Consider the following 25,613-nt stretch of genomic DNA (forward strand, 5'->3'; position numbering starts at 1 on the left):
CAACACAGATGCATAGATTTAGAACACAAAAACAGGTTCTCAGTATTTGTGATTTACACAAGCCTCCATCTGTGTCCCTCCACCTAAACCCATCAACATATTTTTTTTGATCTCTTGTATTCCAAGCTTCTTCTTGAATTCATCTGTTATTTACTTCAATTATTCCTGGTGGTCTAACCCCTTTCTGGGTAAAGGCTTTGACTCCCCACCCCTGCAAATTCTGTGCTGGATTTAGTAGTGGCTTCAATTATACCCACAGCTCCAGTGGATAGTGTCATTCACAAGCAGAAATTTTCTTTGTCAACCCTATCAAACCCCTATGTAACTTACATGACCTCGACCATGTCACTTTTTCAACGAGACAAGACTGTCCAATCTTGCTTGATGGATTCAAATTCAGTTTTGATATAACTCCAGTAAGTAGTCTTAATATATTCTCTACTGTCTCTACATTCATATTACAATATGAAGATCAGAACTGTTTGCAGTGCTCCAAGGGTGATCTGTTCATAGTTCTATGCATATCTAACACATCTCCATTCTGTAGCCCCAGAAATGCTCAACTTTTCTTTATAACCTTATGAACTGGTGCCATTTACTGCTAGTGGCTCCTTTCTATCTCCAGACCGCTCTGCCCTATTTAAGTACATATTTCCAAAGAGGAAATGGTCTCTTTATTCTTTTGACCACAGTGTACTACCTCACACTTGGGTGGACATTAGCTTTCCACAACTTTGACTGGAATAGTCCCTTAACCAAATCTTCCCAACAGTAAAAACAAAACTCCAATATATTAATGTTCTTAAACTAGTCAGCCATTTATTATCTGAAAAGCACTAACTATCCAGCTCAAGTTTGAACAAACATTCTCTGCCACAGTTATTAAAATGTCACAAGCTGAACTACAACCATTACTTGCATTCATACTCATTGGAGGCCAAGAATGAGAGGTGGTCTAATTGAGGTATATAAAATGGTCAAGGGATTGACAAAGTAGCCGGACAGAAAATAATTCAATCTAAAATGAGTCGTAATTTTACAATAAAGGGGAAGTTGGAGGACTTACCTCTCTCAGAGGATCATGAATCTGTGGAATTCACTGCCTCAGAACCCTGTGGATTCTGGGACATTAAGTAAATTTAAAGAGGAGACACACAGGTTGTTAACTAGCAATGGGTTGAAGAGTTAAGGAGAGCGGGCAGGAAAGTGGTGTTCAGGCCAAGATAAGATTAGCCACAACTGTATCAAACGGCAGAGCAGGTACGAGGAGCTGAATTAATAATCCTGCTCCTAATTCTTATGTTCTTATTTCAAAAGAAGGAAGAAAGAGGAATGGATTAATGCAAGGTGTTTAATGGGCATGGAATTGGAAAGACTATGGTGAGAGGCTATTTGATGTGGTAACGTGAGCCACAATACCTCCAAAGTAATGTCAGCAGAGCAGCTGGCCCAGGCACAGAGAAAAGACTTCGGTCTCCTTTGTAGCATCCTGCTCCACCTATCCATTTCTAGTCTCTATCTTATTCCCTCCTCCCTAGCTTTCAACCTGAATCTCATTCACCTATCACCTTGCAGCTTCTTTCTCCAAACCCACCATCACCAAATCCCCCATCAACTTTCTGGGGGATTACTACTGACTAGAAACTGAACTAGACTAGCCATATAACTACTGTGGTCACAAGGGAAGGTCAGAGGCAATAAATCCTACAGAAAATACAAATCCCTGAAGCCTATCCACAAGACGCAATCCAGGAGTGCAATAGAATATTTGCTACTTGGCTAGGTTTGGGTGCAGCCACAAGAAACACTCAAAAAGCTTTACAGCATCAGGAAAAAGCAGACTGCTTGATTGGCACCATATTCACTCCCTCCACCACCAAAGTAGCAATATGTACTATTCAACAAAATACACTGCAGAAATTCATAATACTTCGATAGGAACTTCCAAACCCATGATCAATGCCATCTAGTAGGGCAAGGGAAGGGGATTCATATGAACACCACCACCTGCAGGCTCCCTTCCTAGCCACTAACAACTTCCAGCAGTCCTTAAGTGTCATTGGGTCAAAATTCTGGAACTCCCTCCCAACAGCACTACCAGTCAGTCGACAACACACGGACTGCAGTGATTCAAAAAGGGAACTCACAATCACCTTCTCGATGGTATTAGAATTAGGCAATAAATGTTCACACAGCCAGTGACACCCACATTCCATAAAGTAATTAATTACTGAACACCGCCTCCTTCATTCCAAAACACCTCCATCCATAAATAGCTGCGCTTCTCAAACACAGTAGCATGTGGTAACCCACAAGGAGGCTGAAGCCGCATTTAGGAATCTCTTGAGGCCCTGAGCCATGCTCAGCAAGGGGTGGTCCTGAATGAACAATAATCCCCAGCGATTCACTCACCGTAAGCAACAGTGAAACTATCAGTTGCCAACTTTTTCACAAAGAGGCTGAGTCGTACATAGAATGAACGGCCAGCGGAAGTGGTAGATGCAAGTACAGTTACAATATTTAAAAAGACATTTGGAGAGGTACATGAATTGGAAAGGTTGAGGAATATGGGTCAAATGCAGGCAAATTGGACTAGTTTAGTTTGGGAAATTTGGTTGGCATGGACGAGTTGGGCCAAAAGGTCCATTTCCATGTCGTATGACTCTGATTCCATTCCTTTCAGCCACAGTGGCATTTTGCAATTGCCCCAACTCATGGTGTAATTGAACAAGTCAATGGAGGTTTTTGACACCAGGGCCACAGTACTCTGTCGGGAAGGTGTTGAGTAGGAGCTACAATTTAGTGGGCATTTAATAAACAAAATACAGAAGAAATATATAAGGAAATTACTGCAGATGGTGGAATCTGTACTGAAAACAACAAATGCTGGAGCTCACAGCTGGTCAGGCAGCAGCCACGGAGACCAAGCATGCTAATATTGAGTATGGATGAGTCTATCAGAGCTCTGATGAAGAGTCATCTAGACTTGAAATGTTAGCTTGCATGCTTCATAGATTTTTTAAAAATTGTTCATGAGATGAGGGTGTCACTGGCTAGGCAGTATTTTTTGCCAATCCCTAACTGCCCATGAAGGTTAAGATTCAACCTCATTGCTGTGTGTCTGGAGTCACATGTAGGCCAAACTAAGTAAGGATGGTAGTTTCCTACCGAAAAGATTTGTGAATCAGAGGAGTTTTTCTGACATTAGATTATTAATTCCAGATATTTATTGAGTTCAAATTCCACCATCTCCTGTGGCACAATTCAAACCCGGTTCTCCAGGATGATATCTGGATCTTGGATTAACAATCTAGCAGTAATACCACTAGGCCATCACCTCCCCACTGTGATCTCCAGTATTTGTTGTTTTCAGTACTCAAGAAATATGTTATGGATTAATATTGTACTATGTAAAAGCATCCACAGCAAACATAAATAGCCCACCTCCGATCATGATGTTTGAGTCTGGATGGCTCAGACAGACTGTCTAATGAAGCGGAGTTATGCATTTTAGTGTCTGGCAGTTTCTCTGCAGATCCAGCTGGTGTTGGGCTGCACTCATTCTTTCTACGATGAAACAAAGCAAGAAAAGGCAATCAGCTACTTCTAGCTAAGTCTGTGGATTCAATTCCACTGTAGCCATAGCAGATTTTTTTTAAATCAAACAAATTTTAATGAGTGAAAGACATTTCAGCAAGCACTTCACCTCCTATCTCAGTTCAATGGGAAATGGGATCAATACTGCAGCACTTACTATTCCTTGAACAGACTATCAGCTAATCTGAGTTTTCAATCTTGTTCTTTGGCAGGGTGCAACAGGTTTTGCACGAGGGAGCATGCAGACAGGACAAACCTCAATTATATTCAAGACAAGCAAAGGCAATTTAGTTTGAACGAGAAGGATTAATTGAGATCAGGCCTCAGGTGAGGATGCAAAATAATTAAGTTTGGAATTTCCAGAGACATCAAGATTGTACATTCAATTACTGAAGTTTATCTCATGTTTCTTTCCTAATCGACCTAATGAGATGTATTATGAGCAGGTGGGACTTATCCAGACCTTCCAGCTCAGTTGGAGACACTACCTCAGCATCACAAGAGCGCTTTGTTTTAGGCTGAGTAACTAGTGGGTTAATTTGCCCAATTATCTGACTAATCCGGAAGATACTGTTACCATCCCAAAGATGGGAAATAAGCAAGGTATATAATGGGAGGCAAGATGTTATAACAGTCTCTATCATAAGGACAAAATATCTTCCAGCAGTTTTTTGTTCATCCTTCGATAGTTTGAAATTTTCAAATTTTCTGGCCTACCACCATCATTGCAGTTCTGTACATCTTTTCTTTCAATTTGATGCTACCCATAATTCTCTTAGCTATGCACCACTGTTGCCACATTTTCATACTGCATTTCTTTACAAATATATATTGTTGAGAATTATTAAAAATAACTGAATATATTCAGCTGCTTCTAACATTCTAACCTACAGTCCCATTCCAATTTAGCTAACTACTACTTTATACCCTTGTGACTGCCTTTACGTTTAGATATTGGTTTAAGAACCAAATTCCTCACCATAAAGCTAAATTCTATTATGCTGCATTGAATCTTCCCAAAAGGGTCTTTTAGTTTGAGTTCATTAAGCAATCATACTACCAGATCTAAAATAGCTTGTTCCCAGATTGGTTCCAGAACAAACTGTGCCAAGAAAGTGTACAGAGCAGTCTACCTCAAATTGTTTTAGAAGGTAACATAAGCTGAGTGCACAATACTATTTTAACCAAGTGCCCTCTGAATACCAGGATTCTGTTGGAGCCCCAAAATTACTCCAGTCATAGAACAGAATGGAATCCCTACAGTGTGGGGACAGGCCCTTCAAACCAACAAATCCACACCAACCAGCCAAAGAGTATCCCGTCCAAACCTATTCCTCTACCCTATTTCTTTACGTTCACCTCTGGCTCATGCACCGAACCTGCACATCCCTGAACACTATGGGCAATTTAGCATGACCGATTCACCTAACCTGCAGATCTTTGGATTGTGGGAGGAAACCAGAGCACCCAGAGGAAACCCATGCAGACAAGGGCGAATGCACAAATTCCACAGAGTCACCCAAGGCTGGAGTTGAACCTGGGTCCCTGGCATTGTAAGGCAGCAATGCTAACCACTGAGCTGCCCCCTTTTTTCCTAAAAGACTGAGCACATCGACCCTACTTCTCCTGATCACAGATGATAGCAAAAACATTAAAAACTGTACAACAAGCGACAAACCTCAGCTTATTAAGCCTGAGGATTCAGATGATTCATCAGATTGGGGCAGTGTAAAAACCTTACCTGTCAGGTTCAGCTCTGGTTCGAAGTTGGTTCATGAAGTCTGAATGCTGCTGCCTCTGTTGGTCCAACAGCACTGTCACTGGCACAGGAGCTGTTCCATGAGGTGGGTTTGTGGCAGTCAGAGATCCTGCTGCAACCTGCGCACATGCCAACTCAGTCATCTAAACCAGCAAGAATTAGCACAGCACAGGTTAGAAGACAACTTGGATCACATCTTGCTTTTGAAATCAGAGGCCCCTACTCAACCCATCACATGTGTGCCGCCTCTTTGAAATAGCTATTTGACGAGACCTCTGCTCACAGAGTATTGCAAATAATTTTTTTTGCAAGTATTCAAATTAACTTTGGAAGTTAATATTGAATCAGCTGCCACCTCCTTTCCAGATGATCTCAGCTCTTCTTTGAAACAGCAAAAACCAATGAGATCATTAAAATTGAAGCACCCAGTGTTAAAAACTTCACATGCTCGGTCACTGTGACATGATGGTTTTTTTGCACAATACTTAGCAAAACTTTATTTGAGACAAAAAGGAGAACTAAGAGAAAGGTGAATCACCCGTGGTTAACGAAGGCAGTAAAGGAGAGTACCCACAAGAAAAAGAACAACTCAGCAGCGGATAACTAAAAAAGGAAGAAAACCGATCATGAAATTAAATTGACAAGAGACAAAAACGAACGGCAAGAGTTTCTCCAGGTATGTAAAAAGTGACTAGCTAAAGTGAGCATCGAACCCTTGGAGGTTCTGATTTGGGAATTGATAATGTGTACAGAAAAAACAGCAGATAATTTAAACCAATATTTTACATTGGTCTTCGCGGAGGAGAATACCATATCATCCCAAAGATAGCAAAAAGCAAGGTATTCGTGGGAGGAAAAATGTTATTACCAGTCTTTGTCACAAGGATCAAAGTAATGACAAACTGATAGGATGAAAGGCAGACAGGACCTAATGGTCTGTATCAAACATTTTTCAGGCAACTGGCTGCAGAGATACTCAAGGCACCAATGGAAACATTCCAGAATCAGTGGATACAGGAAGCATCCAGTGGATTGACTCGACTGTTCAAGGGAGGGAGACTGAAATCAAGAAACTATACACTAGTTAGTTTAATATCTGTTTTGGTAAAATGACAGTTGATTATTAAAGGAAGAAATAGCAGGACATTTCAAAAAGCTTATCAGTAAACACAATAGAATGGGTTTTATGAAAGGGAAACAATACTGGACAAATTTGCTAGAGTACATTGAGGAGATAGCAAGCAGGGCTGATAAAGGGGAATCCGATGATGTTCCATATTTGGATTTTAAAAATGATATGGTGCTACATAAAAGTTTATTGCACAAGAACGGAGGTCACAGTATTGGGAGTAATGTATTAGCATGTACAGAGAATTGGTTAACTATATTGGCTGATGCAGATGCCCCACTTGGAATACTGCATACAATTTTAGCTCCCATATTTAAGAAGTGATAAATCAGCACTGGAGGCCATTCAAAAAAGATTCACTTAGCTGCTTCCAGGATGAAAGAGTTGACCCATCAAGAACAGATGAACAGGTTAGGTCATTATTCAGTAGAGTCTAGACAAATAAGGGGTGATCTTATGGAAACAAGATTCTGAGGTGCTTGAAAGGGTACATGCTGACTAGATGCTCAAGTACTAGTGGCATAACAAAAGAGAACATTCATTTAAAAAAAGTAAAAAAGTTTTTTCTCTCAGTGAATGGCTGGAATTTTCGAGCCCAAAGAATTGTGAAAACTAAATGGGATAGTGGAATGGGTCTGGTTGGGTTACTCTTCAGAGGGGTCGGTGTGGATTTGTTGGGCTGAAGGGCTTGTTTCCACGCTAGGGATTTTATGATTCTATCTCAATTTTTTTTAAAAAGCGTAGATTCAATTTTTGAAATATTGAGCAGTAGAGGGCTATGAGGATCAAGCATAAAAGATGAGTTGCGGCCTGGTTTGGCCCAGCCATGATCTGATAGAATGGGAGCAAGCTCAAGGGAACGAATGCCCTACACCTGCTCTGATTTCTTGGCTCCATTTCATGCTTCCTTTTCTCCAAAAGGGAGCATGATACAATGTGCTAAAATATCTCAGACGCTGTGAAAAGGAGTGAAAATGGGGTGTTTATGTACTGATTCCAATGGCATTGATCCATCAATCACAGCAATGCAGTCATTAATACGAAAGCAATTCCCTCCATCAATAAAGGAAACCTACTACAGAGCTCACCCAAAGGGATTCTTACGTTCAATAAACTCTTCCATCACATGACCCAAATTTGTACCCTCAGCTGTTTACTTTTTTGTTCACTTCCAGACATGACTATTTCAATGTTCTCCTGACTGAACTTTTATAAACTTCAACACATTCAAAAGCTCCACTGACTGTGTCCCCATATCAAGCCCCTTTTACCCATTATCCTCGTACTTACTGATTCATGACTTGCCAACACCTTCAGTGTAAAAAAAATCCTATCCTTGCTTCAATATTTCGCCTTGCTAAATCTGCAAGTTTCTTCAATCCTCAAAACGTTTGAAGTCTCTATATTCCTCCATTTAAGCATTTTCATTTTCACCACCTCAGCTCAGCACCAATGCTTTGACCTGTAAGGGCATCAGCTATGCAATTCTGTCCTAACGTGGCTCAAATAGGAACATTTTCTTCCTTTCCAACATTCTATCTAACCTATTTCTTTGACCAAGCAATTGGCCATCTTTCTTACTATCATATGAAATGCTGTTAAACTTTGCCCTGCTCTTCCTTGGGACATTTTACTACTTTAGAAAAATGAAATAAAATGAAACTGCAGTGACAATTAACTTAATCTGTATAAGAGAAATTCCTTCAAAACTTCAGAAAGTATTAGGTCTTCAGTATGACTGGGGAAAAGGGCCATCTTCTCAAGTATACTAGAATAAAGTACCTCTTTAACCTGACGTGCTGTAACAGCCGCCAGCCTAGCAACTTCCACCTGCTGAGTCATCATTTTAGTTGTGGACTCTTGCAGCATCTCTTGGCGAACCTGTACAAACTGCTGCAGAGATTCTGTATGCGCCTGAGAAGACAAAGAGAGGTTTTCACGTCCAGCAATTGATAATTCAGATACTTTAATCAAGAGACAGAGCACTATTAAAATACAATGTGAAATTGACTTATGATCCAGTAAGCACACTGCATTGACCTTGCATCATGTTTCATCATGCAACGTAAGCTCACTGATACGGCTTCTGTTTTACAATCAAGCTTTTAAGCCTTTCCCTCTCCTCCAATGTCACATATAAGCACAGTAACCTAGACATGGTGTGATTTTGTTTTTGATTACCAGTATTTGCAGATCTTTGGTTTTTTGATTTAACCTGGTCATGGTATTGCGAGATTGAGTGCAACTCCCCATCATGGAAACAATCTTAAAACTAAAAACCGACCATTCAGAACTAAAAATCATGAATTAATTATTTAATTCATTCTCAAGATGTAGATATCCCTGACACTTGCTGTGCAGCCACAACTGGCATTAAAAGGTGAAAGTTAGTGATCTTCTTCAACCGTGGCAATCCACGTGGCTGCAAGATTCTCCCAAACTAAGTTAGACCACTATAGGCAGCAAAGGAAGAGCAATACATTTTAAAGTCGTTCCCAGGCATTTGCCACCCTGATCTTCCAGACAGAATAGGTCATGAGTCTAGATCTGCCAAAGGAGCCTTCAGTGAGGTATTGCAGAGCATCTTGTAGATGGTGCACCTTGTTGCTACCGTATACTGATGACAGAGGGACTAGGCACTTAAGGTGGTGGACATGATTCAAATCATGCTGATGTTTTGTAATGGATGATGTTGAGTTTCCTGAGTATTGCTAGAACTGTGCTCCTCCAGGTAAGCGGGGAGTATTCCATCATAATGCTTTCCTAGACCTGCTCATTTCCAATCTCTATTTCTTCCTTCAAACACTCCTAAAAATCCAACTCAATTGCTGCTATGCAATGATATTGCATGTGTTTTGAGAGATCGGGGGACAAAAAGCTAAAGAGCATTTAGGCATAAACCAATGCTAAACTGAACTGCATAAGAGAATTATAAGGCTGATTGTTCTATTCTTTTTCCTACATCCCAATGACAAGTTGTAAATATGCATCCCACAATTCTGGTGATCTCTAGGTATGCCAAAGGCTTGCTTGCTAGCATAGTCCTCAATCGAAGAGCAATTTAAAAAAAAGCTGCAGTCCATTTTTAGTCATGATCCTAGTTATTTTACTGATTAAGTGGATACTTTTTATCCTCATGTTCTTACTCTCGCTGTATGGGTTCTACCAAAGAAATTGCAAATACAGTATTAGAGGCATTGTGCTGTGTTCCTCAGATGGGGACAAAGTGAAGCAGAAACTGCTGTTTAAAGAATCTAAAGCTTTCACAGTGTCATTGACATCTTCAGGTCATTGCAAAGTCCTTCTCAGCTAATGGAGTACTTTCAAAATATAGTAACGCTGTTCAAGAAGGAACCTTTGACAAGCTCCTAAAAAGACAGCATCTACAATAGTGAGGAATTCATATTGGTCATGATACCAGGAGAACTCCCCAAGTCTTCTTTAAGTATTACACGGATCTTCTCTATCCACTGGAATAGAAGATGGAAACTTGCTTTAACGTCTTGCCTGAAAGGTGTCATCTCCAAGAATGCAGCAATCCTGCTCGAGATTGAGTGCGTATGGTCGGCTTATATTCAAGTTGTAGCATGGGCTTGAAACAAAATGTTTTCATTCAGAGGCAGCTGCATTCACAATGAGATAAACTGACATTTGTATCACACCTTTACATTATAACATCCCACAGAAGTTCACAGAAACACGATTACAGAATATGACAAGTAGCCACAGAAGTAGTGCTTAGACAAACATAGATTTTAAGGAGCTTTTTAAAGAAAGGCAGAGACACATTCAGGTTCAGTCAACAAATTTCAATGCCTAGATGGTCAACAGTTGAAGGAGCCACTGTCAATCAGACACTAAAATAGACTGCAGCCTTTTTTTGAATTGTTCTTGGGTTGAGGACTATGCCAGCAAGCCGGCCTTTATGGCCCACCTCGAGATCACCAGAATTACAGAATGCAAATTCACGAGTTGTCATTAAGGCATTAAAACACAGGAGCAAGCTTGCACAAGTACTGAAAACAAAAGCAAGGATTGTATTGATTAAGCTTTCTGACTCTTAAGACACAGAATTCAAAGAGGTAAAAACACAGGAACCTGCAACCTTCCAAACTTACTCACCCAAATCAAAGTCAGCATGGCCTCCCTTTGTCCCATTTCCGTAACCTACTCCGGCTCTATAACCTCCCTCATCATCTACATTCCTAATGTCATCTTGTTCAACCCTACTCCATCAATTTGTGTGTCAGTCTTTAGAATTCAGTCCTTAAGGTCTTAAAATCTGTCTAGGTTTTCTTGAGACTCTCAGAAATGTTAACGATTCTTTCTACCCACAGATGCTGCTGAGTATCACCAGCAACCTATGGTTTTGCTTCTAAAACTGTACCTTCTACTGTTCCGATAGTTTGGGCTTGTCATTGATTTTCATTAAATCTTCACGATGTGCTTTTGGTGAGAGGGACAGTTTATCAGTACAGCAGAGCAGGGCAGGGGTGAGGGAGAGGTTTGGCTTCAATGTTAAAAGCACTTATGAATACAATTTATTTGTTCTTATTGTACAGTGAGAAGCAGTCAACACTGAATTCCTTGCATTTCCAGACACCTGTTACATGTTCAAGTACCTGTACAGCTTTCTGTCTGGCCTCCTCTAGCTGCCTCTGACTTGCAGCAGCTTCCTGTTCAGCCTTCAGCTTCAGCAGGGCTAAGTCATGCTCATGTCTTTGCTGCTGGGCCTGGACACAAAAAAAAACCGAAAAATTAAATAGGAACAATCACACTAGATTCCACTGCACTGCGGAAAACCGGTATTTAAATTTGCAGCGGAGAGAGAGAGTGAGAGACAGAGAGAGATCAACTTGCACAGGTTCAATGCTGATATCTGTACATTTAAGATTAGGCATTGTCCTGGTACAACACAAGGGTAAGTAAACTTAATCTCTAGTTTTGGAATAATCTTTGTTTTGCCCGATTTAACTGAAGAACATTTCTCAGAATATTGCCTGGTTTGGAATAATCCTTACAATAACGAGCACAACCATTGTAACTTAAGACAATGTTATAAAACCATTTTTGAAAGAGCACAAGGCACAGACCCGTACCTTTAGGATCTGAGCCAATGATACAGTCTCTTGTTGAGCAAGGGCTATTCCCCGGGTCCTGTCTATCTCTGATAGCTGGCGGACGGACTCTTCTATAGCATCCAAGTAAGTGAGTTCAGCAGTCATGCGGTGTTGGAGACTTAGTGGGGAGCTGAGCATCGAGGCTGCAAAAACCAAAATGAGAAGTGTAATTCCAACTTTTACAAGTAGTTAAATAATGCATTGGGATCATGGGGTTAACTGCACGCCTCTCCAGGATTCAAAGCAAGTTCGTGAACTGCGTAGCAATTCCTAGAAAACAGCAAGGTAGAAGACATTGAAATTTTCATGAGATTCACAAGATACAACAAATAGCAAAGCGTGCAGAAGAATCAAACCCAATCATTGTATTTGGGTCCTGGTGAATGATTAGGAATGCAACAAAGGTTCACCAGACTTGTTTCCAGGACATTCGCATGGAGAGAGATTGGGAAAACTGGACCGGCATTCTCCAGCATTTTGAATTGATTTAATTGAAATCTACAAAATACTTGAAGGGTAGATGTAGGTAACATTTCCCCCGTTGGTGAGGCTAGGATCGATGGGACAACTTAAAAATGAAAGCATGTCACTTAGGTCTGAGCTGATGATAATTCTGTTGTTACTTGAGGGTCATGAACCTTTGGAATTGTCTACCACAGAGAGCTGTGAAAGCATAGTCATCAAGTATATTTTATGTAAAAATTGACAAATTTGATTTCCAGTGCACACGGTTATGGGAACAGGGTGGCTAAAACGATACTGAAGCACTGAACAGCCATGATTGTACTGAATGACAGGGGCTGGCTCAACAGGCTGAATAGCCTACTTCTGCTTAATGTTCCTCAGACAAGATCCGACCACTTGAATGAAAAAGCATCTGTTTCCACATCACGTGGCACCTCACCATTTCTTCCAATCACTATGCCTGTCACTTCACCTTGGTTGTCTACTTACTCAGGGTTTTATTAAAAGAAACCCTACTCCCATGGAGATGATTAGGACAAACAAATGACAGTTACAGAAAACATGATTCCGAGAGTTCCAACCTGCAGCAGAGGATGTGGAGGGCCTGGCTGCAGTAACACTGATGTCAGCAAGTTGCGATCTGTAGGCTAGAGAAGGTGAAGGTGTGGAGATAGTAGCAGGCAGCTGCCTGATCCCCTCTCTGGATGTTATCACTGTGTCATCTTGAGGAGTCCTCTGTGCCATGGAACTCACAGTGGAATGGAACGACGAAGAGCTTGTGCTTTTCTTGGCCTTTGATGACTCCTTGTGAGCACTGAAAGCACAAAATTTACACAATTACAAATTTTGACAACTGCCAAATACGAGACATCACTTAAACCATTTAACACTGCAGATTTCATGCCATCAAGTATCTGTACACTGAAGCTCTGCTTTAAACAATCAGTAGAATTTAGTAGGCATTAGGGATAAGCAGAGTCAAAAAGTGTGGCGCTGGAAAAGCACAGCACGTCAGGCAGCACTGAAACAGGAGAGTCCATGATTCCAGCACAAGCCCTTCATCAGGATAAACAGCCATCCTTACTAGATTGGCCCATGTTCCTTCTATTATTCTCAAAAGCCAAACTTCTACAATTAAATTTAAACAACAATGCATTGTCTGGACACAGCAGCCTAAAGACAGATGAATCTGCCAAACTTGTCAACCTAGACAACAGACTCTCAACATACTTGCTAAGGCCTAAAAGGTCCTTTGGGTTTACCAGTCCATTTGCGTCATCAAGAGGATTCATCAGTGACTACCATCACACTAGCCACCATATGGTTGGTAGCTCTCTGGGATGCCGGAGGAAAAATAAAGGACATCACATGCACATCAACAGACAGCACACAATTATACAAGAGCTGAAGACTTTCCAAAATCACATACACTACATAAAGCAAATGCTCACTGATTACTATTTCCCCTTGATGAAATCCAAAAAACACCAAGAACCCAATTTCTATAAGCAGCAAGGAGAATTCACCATATCTCAATATATGTTGGACTATCCAGTGTAGGCTTACTAAAATAAACTCAAGGAATATATCCCTGGGAATAGAGGATTCCATAAATTCACAACCACTGAGTAAATAAACTTAATTTTGGTCCTAAATAGTCAACCCCTTGTCATGAATCTGCCCCACTCTCCAGTTATAGCGCAGCTCAGTGGTTAGCATTGCTGCCTCACGCCACCAGGGACCACAGTTTGATTCCAGCTTTGGGTGACTGTGTGGAGTTTACACGTTCTCCACATGTCTGCATGGGCTTCCTCCAGGTGCTCTGTTTCCTCCCATAGTCTAAAGATGTGCAGGTTAAGTGAATTGACCGTTCTGAATTGCCCATAGTTTTCAGGTGTAGGTTGGGTGCATTAGTCAGGGGAAACAGAGTGATAGGGTAGGGGAATGGGGTCTGGGTGGGTTACTCTTTGGAGGATGTTGGCTGTGTGGACTTGCCGAGACAAATGGCCTGTTTCCACAATGCAGGGATTCGAAAACACAGTCAGTAGTATAATGGCAAAGTTACATGACCAGTAAGTCGGAGGTCTGGGAAAAAGCACTGTAGTTATGCATCTACCACATGGACTGCAGTTCTGAAGCAGTTCACCACAATAAACACCAACTTTGCTAGTACCAATTTTCCAAGAAAAAAGAAAACTGCTCAACATCAACCTCAGCAAAGCCTCTCAAAATCTTACAGGTTTCAATTAGATGTCTCCCATTCTTCTAAACTTCAGAGATCACAGACTCACTCTGCTCAGTCTCTTTCTCAGAGGACTACGCTCATTTTCAGAGTCAGAGTCAGAGTCAATCTAACAAACCTCCTCTACATGCCCTCCCAAACAAGGATATCTTTCCCTAGATATGAAGGCCAAAACTGTAACACTACATAAAAGTGAGGTATCATGAAAAATAACTGTAGGAAGATATTCTTAATTATACACTCCAAATCCTTTACAATAAGTAGTAATTCGTTATTTACGTCCCTAATTACTGTTCTATATTTTACACAAAGAATACCAGTCTCTCTGAATAATCAACATTCAATAGTTCTGCGTGATTAAAAATCAATTGCTTTGCTATTCTACCAAAGTCAATAAATTAACATATTTCCAATTCTTCCACTTTCCTGTCCGAATAGAAAGCCTGTCTACACCCTTTGTTAACTCCTCGAGTTCCCTCACAGCTTATTTCCCGCTTAGCTGCTCATATCAACAAAACAGGACACATTACCCTCTGTTCTTTCACTGAAGTCATCTTGTATTCATGTTAATGTAATATAATGGAACCCTCATTGTGTAATAGCTTATATTTTTAAAAAGGCATTGATAAATACCTATATTTGCAACCCATGACTTCCTGTTCATATCACGTTGACTCTGGTCAAACTGCTAATATTTCCTCTACAATGAATTCCAACATTTCCCTTAACTGATGTCAGGGTAACTGGCCTATTGTTGCCCATTTTCTCTCTACCTCCTGGCTCAAACAGCAGAGCCGTAGTTGTTAAATATCAATCTATACCAACTGCTCCAGAATCCAGGGAACCTTGCAAGATCAAAAACAATTCCACCACAATCTCTGCAGTCATCTCACTCCAGGATGTAGGCCATGGGTCCTTAGATTTGTCAGCTTTGAGGCCCATTAGTATTAAAGAAAGCATAATGGAGAAATTAATCCAAGCTCCTTATATCTCAAAAGTGCTTCTAAGTCCTTTATTTGTCCATATTCCTTACACCCCACTGTGCTTTAAGTACACTTCAACAGACCATACCTAGTCGAGACATGAACACTGGTTTCTTCCTGCACTTCCTTTGTGTCCTTCACTTGCTCAAGATCTTCTACAAAGACTTGCCCAAGGCGTGGCATGCTTCCTTCAGGGGAACTCCGTTCTGAAATACTGGCAGATGCCCAAGTACCACCATCCACAGGAGAATGCTGCACACTCCCAGCAGCATCAGCACCTGCCAAAGTTACAAATTGTACAGATGAGGAGAAAGGGAGAGAGACTATAGTGGTGCATGGAAGAGAGTAAGGATAATGAAAGAAGGAAGGCCAAAACTATCAAACATAGCCAAAACAGACCATCACTGGATGAATTACATAGGACAGATATAGTCAAGACTCTCACCATCCTTGTGGAGCCTTTCACCAGTGCTGCAGATTACTTACTGTCTACTTTTAATTTCTTTCCTGAAGAGTCAGATGTTCGGGAAGAGACTGTGGAATGTTGTCCCGGGGACTGTGGGGATACCTCTCCAGACCTTGTATTGATAGAACTTTTGCTGCGATGTTCACCTTGTGTACTGGATGGTCTGCTGCCATTGAAGAGAAAGAAATTAATCTACTCAGCTATATCAAATGCAGTTTGTAACATCTAGTCTTTCTGAAAAGTGTAATACAAGGTGTGATTTCTACATATTTTGATACAATTTAGTTTAGATTTTGAACTATTGGATTTGTGTGGGTCAAGAGGCTTAAAAAAAGAAAAGGTTTTGAGAGAATACCTTTTGGAAACTAATATGACCTGATTTACGTTGTGAAGATTTTACAAACAAATGGAATAAACTGTAATGTGTACTAAAGTTTAGTGAGAAGATTCTGGAATTTTGTTTTGGTTTGGGCAGTATTGTAAAAGTCTTGAATGAAGCTGGATGTGCAAGACGGTTCTCCTGAAAAAGGGAGATAGCTAGAACTGTTAAGAAATAAGGAATTTAGGTCGGAAGTTCCAGACCAGAGAGATTGGTTCAAAAACCCGAAAGGGTTACTCGAAGGTCAGTTGCATGAAAACTCAAGGTCGAGGTTATTGTTTTGTTAAAATAGGGAATTAAAGCCACAATTAAATTCAGCTCAAAGATGTGGTGAAGGGAATTATCTCTAGTGAGACTGCTACAAAGGCGTGTTTTTGAGATAAATGGGATTCAATTTTATCACATCATTCAAAATCTTTCAACTTGTGTTTTACGTATATTATATGCAAAAGCTTGGTTTATTTTATTTTCTCCGTGATTTCGTTTGCAGAATAAACTTTTGTTTTAAAACAAAAATTACAACACTGTATGCTTGTGTTTCAATGTAAGGCCACATCGTCAAAACCAAAATAACAAAATATTATCTAGCAAGCCAAATATTATCTTGCCCAGGATCAATATCAGGCGGGATGTTAAGAGTAAATGGCAGCAAGTGAAGCAGCTCCAGAAAAGTTAAAAATTACAGGTTGAACTTTGGATGTACAAGCACTGGCTCACAGAGAACACAATAGCTTTCATTTATATGGCTTCTTTGGCTGCTTTAACATCCCAAGTGAATCACAATTGTTTTAAAGGCGAGGGGCTGGGAAGACAATCAAACCCAGACAGCCATAGAATCAGCCAATAATGAAGTAATGGAGACAACCGAGATGAAGAAACTGATCTTGCAGGAGTGTGGATGGAGAGAGATTGGGGCAAGGGACCATGAAAGCTTTTATATATGAATGATTTAAAATGGAGATGTAGCCAAACCAGGAGCCAATGTGGGTCAGTGATATCTGAAGGCGGTATTGGTCTGTTAACATGAGAAATTCAAAGCAGTAGACACCACAGGGGTTGTCTGAACTGAAATGGGTGGAAGGAAGTAACCAGTAAAGTCATATATAATGACATTTTATCCAACTTCTATGAACTAAAATATGGGATGGATGCAAAAGTATCACTGTATCCATTCCCACCAGCTTCATGACCAGCAAGCTTGGGTGAAATTCTCTGCTGCGTTGTCAGCTGAACCTCTAGCATTGATACCTGAGTGACAACCTGGCAGCTGTGACCTGAAAGCAGTTAAGATCACAGAACCAGCAAATTTACTGCTTCATTGTTGTGGTTCTGTTCGCCAAACTGGGAGTTTTTGCTGCAAACGTTTCGTCCCCTTTCTAGGTGACATCTTCAGTGCTGGGGAGCCTCCTGTGAAGCGCTTCTGTGCTGATTCCTCCGGCATTTATAGTGGTTTGAATCTGACGCTTCCGGTTGTCAGTCGCTGTCCGCTGCAGTAGCTGGTATATAGGTTTTGCAAAACCAACGTAGTGTACAAAATCCCATGCAAGGATTGAACAAAACACTACATAGGACAATCAGGAAGACTGCTAACAACCCGCATCCATGAACACCAACTAGCCACGAAATGACACGACCAGCTATCCCTAGTAGCCATACACTCAGATGACAAACAACATGAATTCGATTGGGACAACACCACTATTATAGGGCAGGCCAAACAGAGAACAGCCAGGGAATTCCTAGAGGCATGGCACTCATCCACAAATTCTATCAACAGACACATCGACCAAGACCATATAAACCTGCCACTGCAGCGGACAGCGACTGACAACCGGAAGCGACAGATTCAAACCAGTATAAATGCCGGAGGAATCAGCACAGAAGCGCTTCACAGGAGGCTCCCAAGCACTGAAGATGTCACCTAGAAAGGGGACGAAACGTTTGCAACAAAAACTCCCAGCTCGGCGAACAGAACCACAACAACGAGCACCCGAGCTACAAATCTTCTCACAAACTTTACTGCTTCATCAATACAAACATACTCCACTAATTTAATGGGCAATGCAAGGACAATTGACAAGATCTTCATGGTGATGAAATGAATAAGTCAATAAAAGGATCTTCAAAACAACAGAAAGAGACACCTGTCTGGTCTGAAAAAGACAACCGGTTAACATTTCCAGGAAAGACCTTTTTTGTTTAAAGATTAGAACAACTGGTCAGTCAAATCGGGGGGGGGGGAATGGTTCACTAACACTCTAATAAAGGCTCCAAGGTATCTTCAGCTGTACTCAGGATTCAATAACATATTTGTCTAACTTAGGGCAAACAAGACATACATGCTGCTTCAGAGTGAATAGAATTACTCTTTCTGGTGATTTCAGTAGAAAAATTTCTCAGCCTACCAGCAATTGTACAAAGCAACATATTGAAGGGAACTATCGTTGATACTCGCTGAGGGCAGACTAAAGTGGCATAAAAGATTGCAAGGTGGGTCATTTCATGGCATACACCAATCTCCATATCAGTTAAAAATGGTCAGGCCAACTCTGCTAGTTTTCCCACCAACTGACACTGTCAGAACAGCAGGTAGAAACTGGCTCCACCAGAGCGAAGTGGAAACCCCAGAGAGATGGGGTTTAATCATTGCCACTTGAATGAATATTGGGGTGAAGGTCTGAAGACAGGCTTCTGGACCTTAAGACATTCGGTAAGCCATTTAGCCTACTGATTCTGCTCCACCATTCGACAGACATGGCTGATAATCTGCAATTCCACTCTACTGCATTTTCCCATAACCCTCAATTCCCTTACTGATCAAAAACCTGTCTCAGCACCTCAGTGAAAATCTTCAATCAATGTGATCGGACACTCTTCCAGAACAGATGGGAAGTGAATACAGAACTCCTGGCCAGCAGTAGGGACATTGCCACACTGCCTCAACAGAATTGAAAAGAGGCTTTCCTCATCAACTATTTCAAAGTATTATGAAGCTGCAGGAATGCATTTCTGCCATTCAGTGACACTATTGAGCTACCTGGGTGAAATGATATAGCAACAAGTGACCGACGGGAAGCATCTATACACACACACATCTAAGATCATAGCCAGTGATCAGATGATCAGCTTCCCTTGTGATAACCCGTCACACTCTCTCAGACATCTTCCTACATATATGTAGTGAAATATTTGCAATCGCTTGTAATACACAAGGCACCACAATGCTAAAAGTCAATCAGTTGCATTTTGAGAAATCAACAGGCTTTTTCCATTAAAAATATTAATCTATACTGTCCAAAACATTCGCTTCAGCATCACTGGCCATTTAGGATCAGAATTTTATAGCATCCAATATGCCTGTGCTGACTCTGTGGCTGTGTTACTCTCCTTTTTCTCCAAGGCATCAGGTATTTTCTCCCATGTATCTAACTCTTGCTAAATGACATTTGCATCTACTTCCAGCACCCTTTCAGGCAGTGTATTCCAGATCATTATTTCACTTTTTCTTCTTCTGCCAATTAGCTTAAACCTGATTAAAAAATGAAACAACAGTGCTAGAAGTTCAAATTAAAAATTTGGGAGTGGAAAAACATTTTCTCAGAACATTTTTATTTGTCTTAATGCCACTCCTCTTTGCTTTTGCACCAACTGTTGTCATTTAATTTCTCGCGGCTCCATCCTAGCACGTCTTTTATTCTTTTACTCACCAGTACAAATGTTCTTATTTGTTCTGAAAGAATGATTACTCACACCAGTGCCTGTTCATTACCTTTGGTATGATGAGACCTTCCTGCTCGAAGCTGTGCTGCTCTGGGGAGAGAGGAAATCATCCTCATACAGAGCTACTTCTTCAGGACTTGCTGTAGACATCAGAGGCTGCAAGGTTGGTGAGCTTTTGTCAGATTCTTCCTCTAAACCTCCTGTTAATAGCAAGAATAGCACAAGGTCACAAGCAACAGCTTTCACCAGCTCTTGCAAAGATGTCTTAAACACAGGCCCTGACCCACCATCCTCTTTTCATCAATGGGATAAATAGTTATTATATTTCAAACCAATAAACCATTTGGTCACAATCTGACAAATCCCTATTCACAGATCTTCCCTCACCCTCCACTTCTCATGCCAACCATTCCCCTCCATTCACCTTCACCCACCTGTACTAAAGATCAGATCCCACTTTTTGGCAGGTCCCAACAACACTCACATCAGGTCCCAGGCACCTATCAACCTGCCCACATCAGGCACTTCCTCCATAATGAGGCAGCCAATGGCAGACCCCTCAAGGTCCACATTACCTAGGTACATTTGCTAGAATCGGTCAATGCGGGCAACAATTGATAACAAGATCCTACATAGCTGTGACAGCATTCATAAGACAGAAAAAAACTGCCACCATTCTCTATCTAAACATGCTCAAGAGCAAGGAGTACCTGGATGAGATGGTGCAGGCTCCATACTCCAGCATGTCTGAGGAGGAGATTGGATTGGAGGAGATTGGGTGTCATAGACATCAAAAAAACATTAACAGCAAATTGCATGTAGACCCTTACCTTGTTCAACGAACTGGTAACTCTTCGTAAAGATGTTAATCACACTATGGTGACTTCCTCTGGCCAGCTCTTCCCAAGGTGCTCGGCTCTTACTTCCCTCTGGGTGTATTTGCAGTGGTCGGTACCTTTCTGCTTCTTTCTGGAAATCTAAAACTGGTCTGGAAGGGCTCGATTCACCTGCACAGAATTCCTTATCCTTTAGTTTTTCCATTAAATTGACAGGGTCTCTGCAACTAGGTAGACCATCCTCCTCTGAGAGACTTCCTTCACTCAGTAGTGGCCCTTCACTAATTGACCCCCCACTAGAATGGGGAGAATCAAACTTATTCCTCTCTCTGCTGAGCTTTTGCAAGTCTTGCTCCAGGGCCTCAAGTGACCTCTTGTATGTGTTTTCCCAGTTCACTTCCTGCTGCTTGTCAGTCCCTGAAGTCCTGGCCTCTACATCTGCCACTGCTGAGGCGGCTTGACAGTGGGGTGACTCACCAAACATTTTAAATTCATAAAGATTGCCAACCCCTGGTAAACAATCCTCATAGGTAGTGAGGCCCACATTGGCTCCTCTAGTTTGATGCATTCTGGGCGAGATGTTGTGCTTACCACCATCACGGACTGGTGGACTGACAGGCTTTCCCCAATACCCATCATCCCATGCAGTCTGGAGCACATCATGTTCAGAGCTCTGTGCAACACCGTAGTTGATGCCCACACCTGCAAGCTTCTTGGCTCCATTCTCAATTCGACTGGAAAGGGAAGCTGCCATTGCCTTCAATGCCTCAATGCGGTCTAGTCTACTCTTTTGTGGAGCTGCAGTCTTTTGTACACCTGCTATGTAGTCATATGGTGAGAAGCCAGAGAATGGATTAAGAGAAGGTGCCTGCCCTTTAGATGGATCTTCCTTATCTGTTACTGCTTCCAAATCCTTGGGCAGCATATTTTGAGATTCCACCTTCGGAGGATACAAGAGGTTGGCTGCACTGACACTGTGGTCTGGTTGGACTGCAGGGTTCAGCCAAGGAGCCTGCATCCAGCTAGAGTCCAAATGGTCATATCTGAAAAAGAGAAACACTTCTTCAGAAGCAAAATTTACAGCGGTTTTAATACTCTCGAGTCACGTTAGTGCTAGCTCAACTCCAGCAATTGCACTCAATTTCAGTGGTTCTGGGCTCCAGTTCCTCTCCAGATCACAATCTACAGCATCACACCAGTATAATACTGAGACAGCCCTCAATCAATAATATGGTGACTCGAAAACAGATGATTATATCAAGAACTGCAAGATGCTGCAAACGTCAAACTGAATGCCACATTTCCTGCATTAAACAGTGACTGTACAAAAAAAGAGTGATTCATTGTTTTGAAGCAGTAAGGTACTTTGTTATTAGATCTGAATCTCAAAATCTGGTCACAACTCCTTCAGCATGTTAAACAGATTTGGAAAGCCTGATTAAAGAAAGGAAGTATAGGTATGTCAAAGAGTCAATATACAAACAAAAGCAGTAGTCAAAAGACAGCAGTTGCTGTTTCACTTTGCTATGGAAAGACTTGGAAACCACAAAGAAAATCACTACCAAATCTGGTTCTTCTGACAACAGTTCAGATTCACATTCTGCACTTAACAGCAGTGGCAATTCAAGCAGGTAACTGTGGGTGAGGAATCAGCAATAAGTAAACCTAAGCCCCCTCAATACACAGGAACAGCTGGAAGCCAGCAATAATTTACTTAATATCATTTCAATGCCAAAAGTTTAAATGAGGAATTGCCAATTAATACCAATTATGCCCTAACGACACTGGATTAAATTTATGAAAAGATGTAAATCTCCAGTCACAAAAGCCAGCAGGAGCCTTGCTACAAAATCAGTTCACTGCATAAAAATTTTCTAAAAATACTAAGTTATCTAATTTTCAAACTTATTCTTTATCTTTCAAAACAATGGTGACTCATTCAGGTTTTGTTATCTCTATGCACGTGAAATAAAATTGAAACCCTCCTACCATTACCACCCTAACCTTTTACTAGTTGTGGCTTTAAACAGCATAGACTATCCTGGAAACACTTATCTAGCTAGCCAAATGCTGTTGTGACTGCTAGTTATGAGGTGGGAAGTGTGATACCATTCCCTCACTTAGAAAGATCAATTATTGCATTTTACACAACACAAGTGGCATTTAAATACAGGATGCTGCTGGAAATACAAAATGAAGCAGGCTGGACTGCTTTTGTTGTGAATAGACGTTTATTCTCTAGGCTGGTGGTGCGATTAGGAGCTGAATGGTATCAATGTTTGTAAAGATACTGTTTAACTATGATATTGCAAAGCTTTTGCTACTGCAAGTCGCACATGCTGAAAGCAAACTCACTGAAACATTCAGTAACCCTGCCGAGGAACATGCTTAAAGGAATAGTACCGTACATTCAGTTTGAAAAATTACCAGACAAAAGTACTGTTTAGTTATATATAGATTTTCAGAAGGGTTAATGTAACGTTCCTCAAACCACTGCCTGGGTTAGATGCAATCAGGAAATCATGACCGACACCAGCTGTGACCTGATGAGCCAAGATAGAAGAAAGTGGGAAGGATAAAGATAAGCTTGGATCTTTGTTATGCTTTTAATGTAGTTAAGAACTTTCATAGGAAAGTTCACAAACTGTCACACTTCCATAAAGAAATATCAGGACAGGCAACAAAAAAAAAACAAATAGGTCTTAAGCAACTTCTTAAAAAGGAGCCATGATGTGAAGATGGTATTGCACTGGGGTGGACAAAGTCAAAAATTGCAAGACAGCAAGTTATAGTCAAACTAGCTGATTTGAAATCACAAGCTTTCAGAGCTTTGCTCCTTTGTCAGGTGCTCCTTCGCCTGATGAAAGAGTAGCGCTCTGAAAGCTTGTGATTTCAAATACACCTGCTGGATTAAAACCCGGTGTCGTGAGACTTCTGACTTAAAAAGGAGGAAAGTTGCACGGCAGGCTTTAGAAAGAGATCACTTCAGCTGAGGGCTTTGGCAGCTGAAGGCACAATCACATTGTAAAGCAATTAAAATTGAGGCCAAAGTTAGAGGAACACAAATTTCAGTTCTGGCTTTAAGACTAGAGATTATTGATGTCTGCAGAATGGCAGAACAATGGGAGAATTTGCAAAAGAGATGAGAATTTTAAAATGCTGGGCTATTAGTCAAGGTAACTTAAACGCTGGGTCTGGGCAAATAGATCCAGTTGCGAGAGACACTGCAAGTCACAACAAGGGCACCAGAATTTTGGACAAGCTAAAGTTTATTTAGAGGCACAATATCGAAGTTGTCTAGGGCAGCATTGCAACAGGTTAGGTCTAGAAGTGACAAAGGCATGAAATTAGAGCTTCAAAAGCAAATGAACTGTGGGGTAGGGGTGGGGAGGAAGATAGCAGATGTTTCGGAGGTTAAGAAGATCATGCAGCCATAGGTTCCTCAGACTAGGCATGAGTGTGACAGCCATGACAGATTTCAAAAGCCAACAAATATACTGGAACAAATGTGAAATACAGGAATCAGGAGTTCTCATTTGCATTGTCAGGTCCTTTACCAAACTGAGGTCTCAATGTTTAATGCCTGAAGCAGGAAGCCATGATGCTGATTCATTTTAGCAAACTGATGGTATTCCTTAAAATCCTGTCACAAAGAACATTAATTTTGGACATTTAAAACTTTGAGTACAATTACAGCTTTATGCACTTAGGACAGTGGCAGTGGAACAGAGTGACCACGCAGCCCAGATTTTAACTTTTACTTGTCAGCTCAGGCTTCCTACAAAAGGTAGTCAGGGAATGTAATACCAAAATCTCTGAAGTTTTTTTAAAAATAGAAAACCTAGTTTCAAATTGTCCTTTTATGTACATTACTATATATATATTTATGTACATTAAACATTAAACTTAAGAGCAGCCAAGCAATTGACTTTGAATTCTTGCCAATAAATACAGCTGCAGGACCATTTATTAAAAGAGTAAAACTTTTCGTGGTGCTATGTATTGTCAATCATTGGTAATTCCTTTGAAATAATGCTGTGGTAGTACAGTAATGGTCTGACTTTGTAATGGACCACTTAGTAAGTGAATTTCCAAATTGCTAGTTCAAGCAAAACAAAAGCTATGGGGACCTTAGCACCCTGACCTATTGAGAAACAGCAAACTACTCAAGATTCTCACCTCTGATCCTCAGCTAGTGACCCATGTTACCTTCAGTTAACCCGCGATACAAAGAGAATGTCTACGCAGATGAGAGCTTCTGCCTACATTTTTATGAAACTAAACAGGACGATTTGCAATTTGCAGATCTTTGAGTACATGGGAATGGATGTCCTACATGGCAATGGGATCCAAAGTGCAGGATATGCTTCCTATACTTCCATTCCCTGCTGCTACTCTGCTTCATCATGAGGACATATGGATTCAATGCGCAACACAGCTTGATGGACAAGCAGTTGCATTGTGTGTGATGGCAGCAAGCGCCTCCCAGTTGTTGATGTCAATGCTGCTGAGCTTCAATAAGAGTTTCAGAGTGCCTCTGTGTTTTCTTTCACCTCCCTAAACTTTGGCCATTTGAGAGTTGAGAAGACAGGACACAGCAGGGGAGATGATGTCCTCCCACTGAGTCAGAATGATGCAGCTACATTATTGCTGGTGGAATTCTCGTGTTCTTTTGTGTCGCTTGTACACAGTTCAAATTTCACTGCAATACAAGAGTGACAGGTGATAATTGCTCTGAAGGCGAAGACTTTCGTTGAGCTCCATAGGATTTTGTCATTGAACAGTTGCTGCCACAGTTTTATAGATATTGTTGATGCAACTGATCTGGTGTTGCATTTGTTTTTGTCAGTAGTGGTCATTCGAGAGACATGGTTGCCAAAGGATCAGAATTATATTATGGTAGAATATTATTTGGCT

At 41.0% G+C, this 25,613-nt stretch overlaps 1 protein-coding gene across 5 annotated transcripts in view; it reads right to left on the reverse strand.

Annotated features, from left to right (window-relative positions):
- The window catches only part of cep350 (centrosomal protein 350), a 158,676-nt gene that overhangs the window by 63,883 nt on the left and 69,180 nt on the right, over positions 1-25,613 (reverse strand). For 4 of the 5 annotated variants that reach the window (XM_060830074.1, XM_060830075.1, XM_060830072.1 and 1 more), the window contains exons 12-21: positions 20,691-21,739; positions 19,910-20,060; positions 15,782-15,927; positions 15,384-15,573; positions 12,652-12,884; positions 11,585-11,748; positions 11,108-11,218; positions 8,268-8,399; positions 5,339-5,499; positions 3,445-3,567 (exon numbers count right to left, since the gene is read on the reverse strand). In XM_060830074.1, coding sequence (XP_060686057.1) covers positions 3,445-3,567; positions 5,339-5,499; positions 8,268-8,399; positions 11,108-11,218; positions 11,585-11,748; positions 12,652-12,884; positions 15,384-15,573; positions 15,782-15,927; positions 19,910-20,060; positions 20,691-21,739 — 2,460 coding nt within the window. The remainder of the gene's footprint in view (positions 1-3,444; positions 3,568-5,338; positions 5,500-8,267; positions 8,400-11,107; positions 11,219-11,584; positions 11,749-12,651; positions 12,885-15,383; positions 15,574-15,781; positions 15,928-19,909; positions 20,061-20,690; positions 21,740-25,613) is intronic. The other variant, XM_060830073.1, reaches the window with a different exon arrangement.

This window comes from Hemiscyllium ocellatum, chromosome 9 (genome assembly GCF_020745735.1).
Source record: "Hemiscyllium ocellatum isolate sHemOce1 chromosome 9, sHemOce1.pat.X.cur, whole genome shotgun sequence".
NCBI lineage: Eukaryota > Metazoa > Chordata > Chondrichthyes > Orectolobiformes > Hemiscylliidae > Hemiscyllium > Hemiscyllium ocellatum.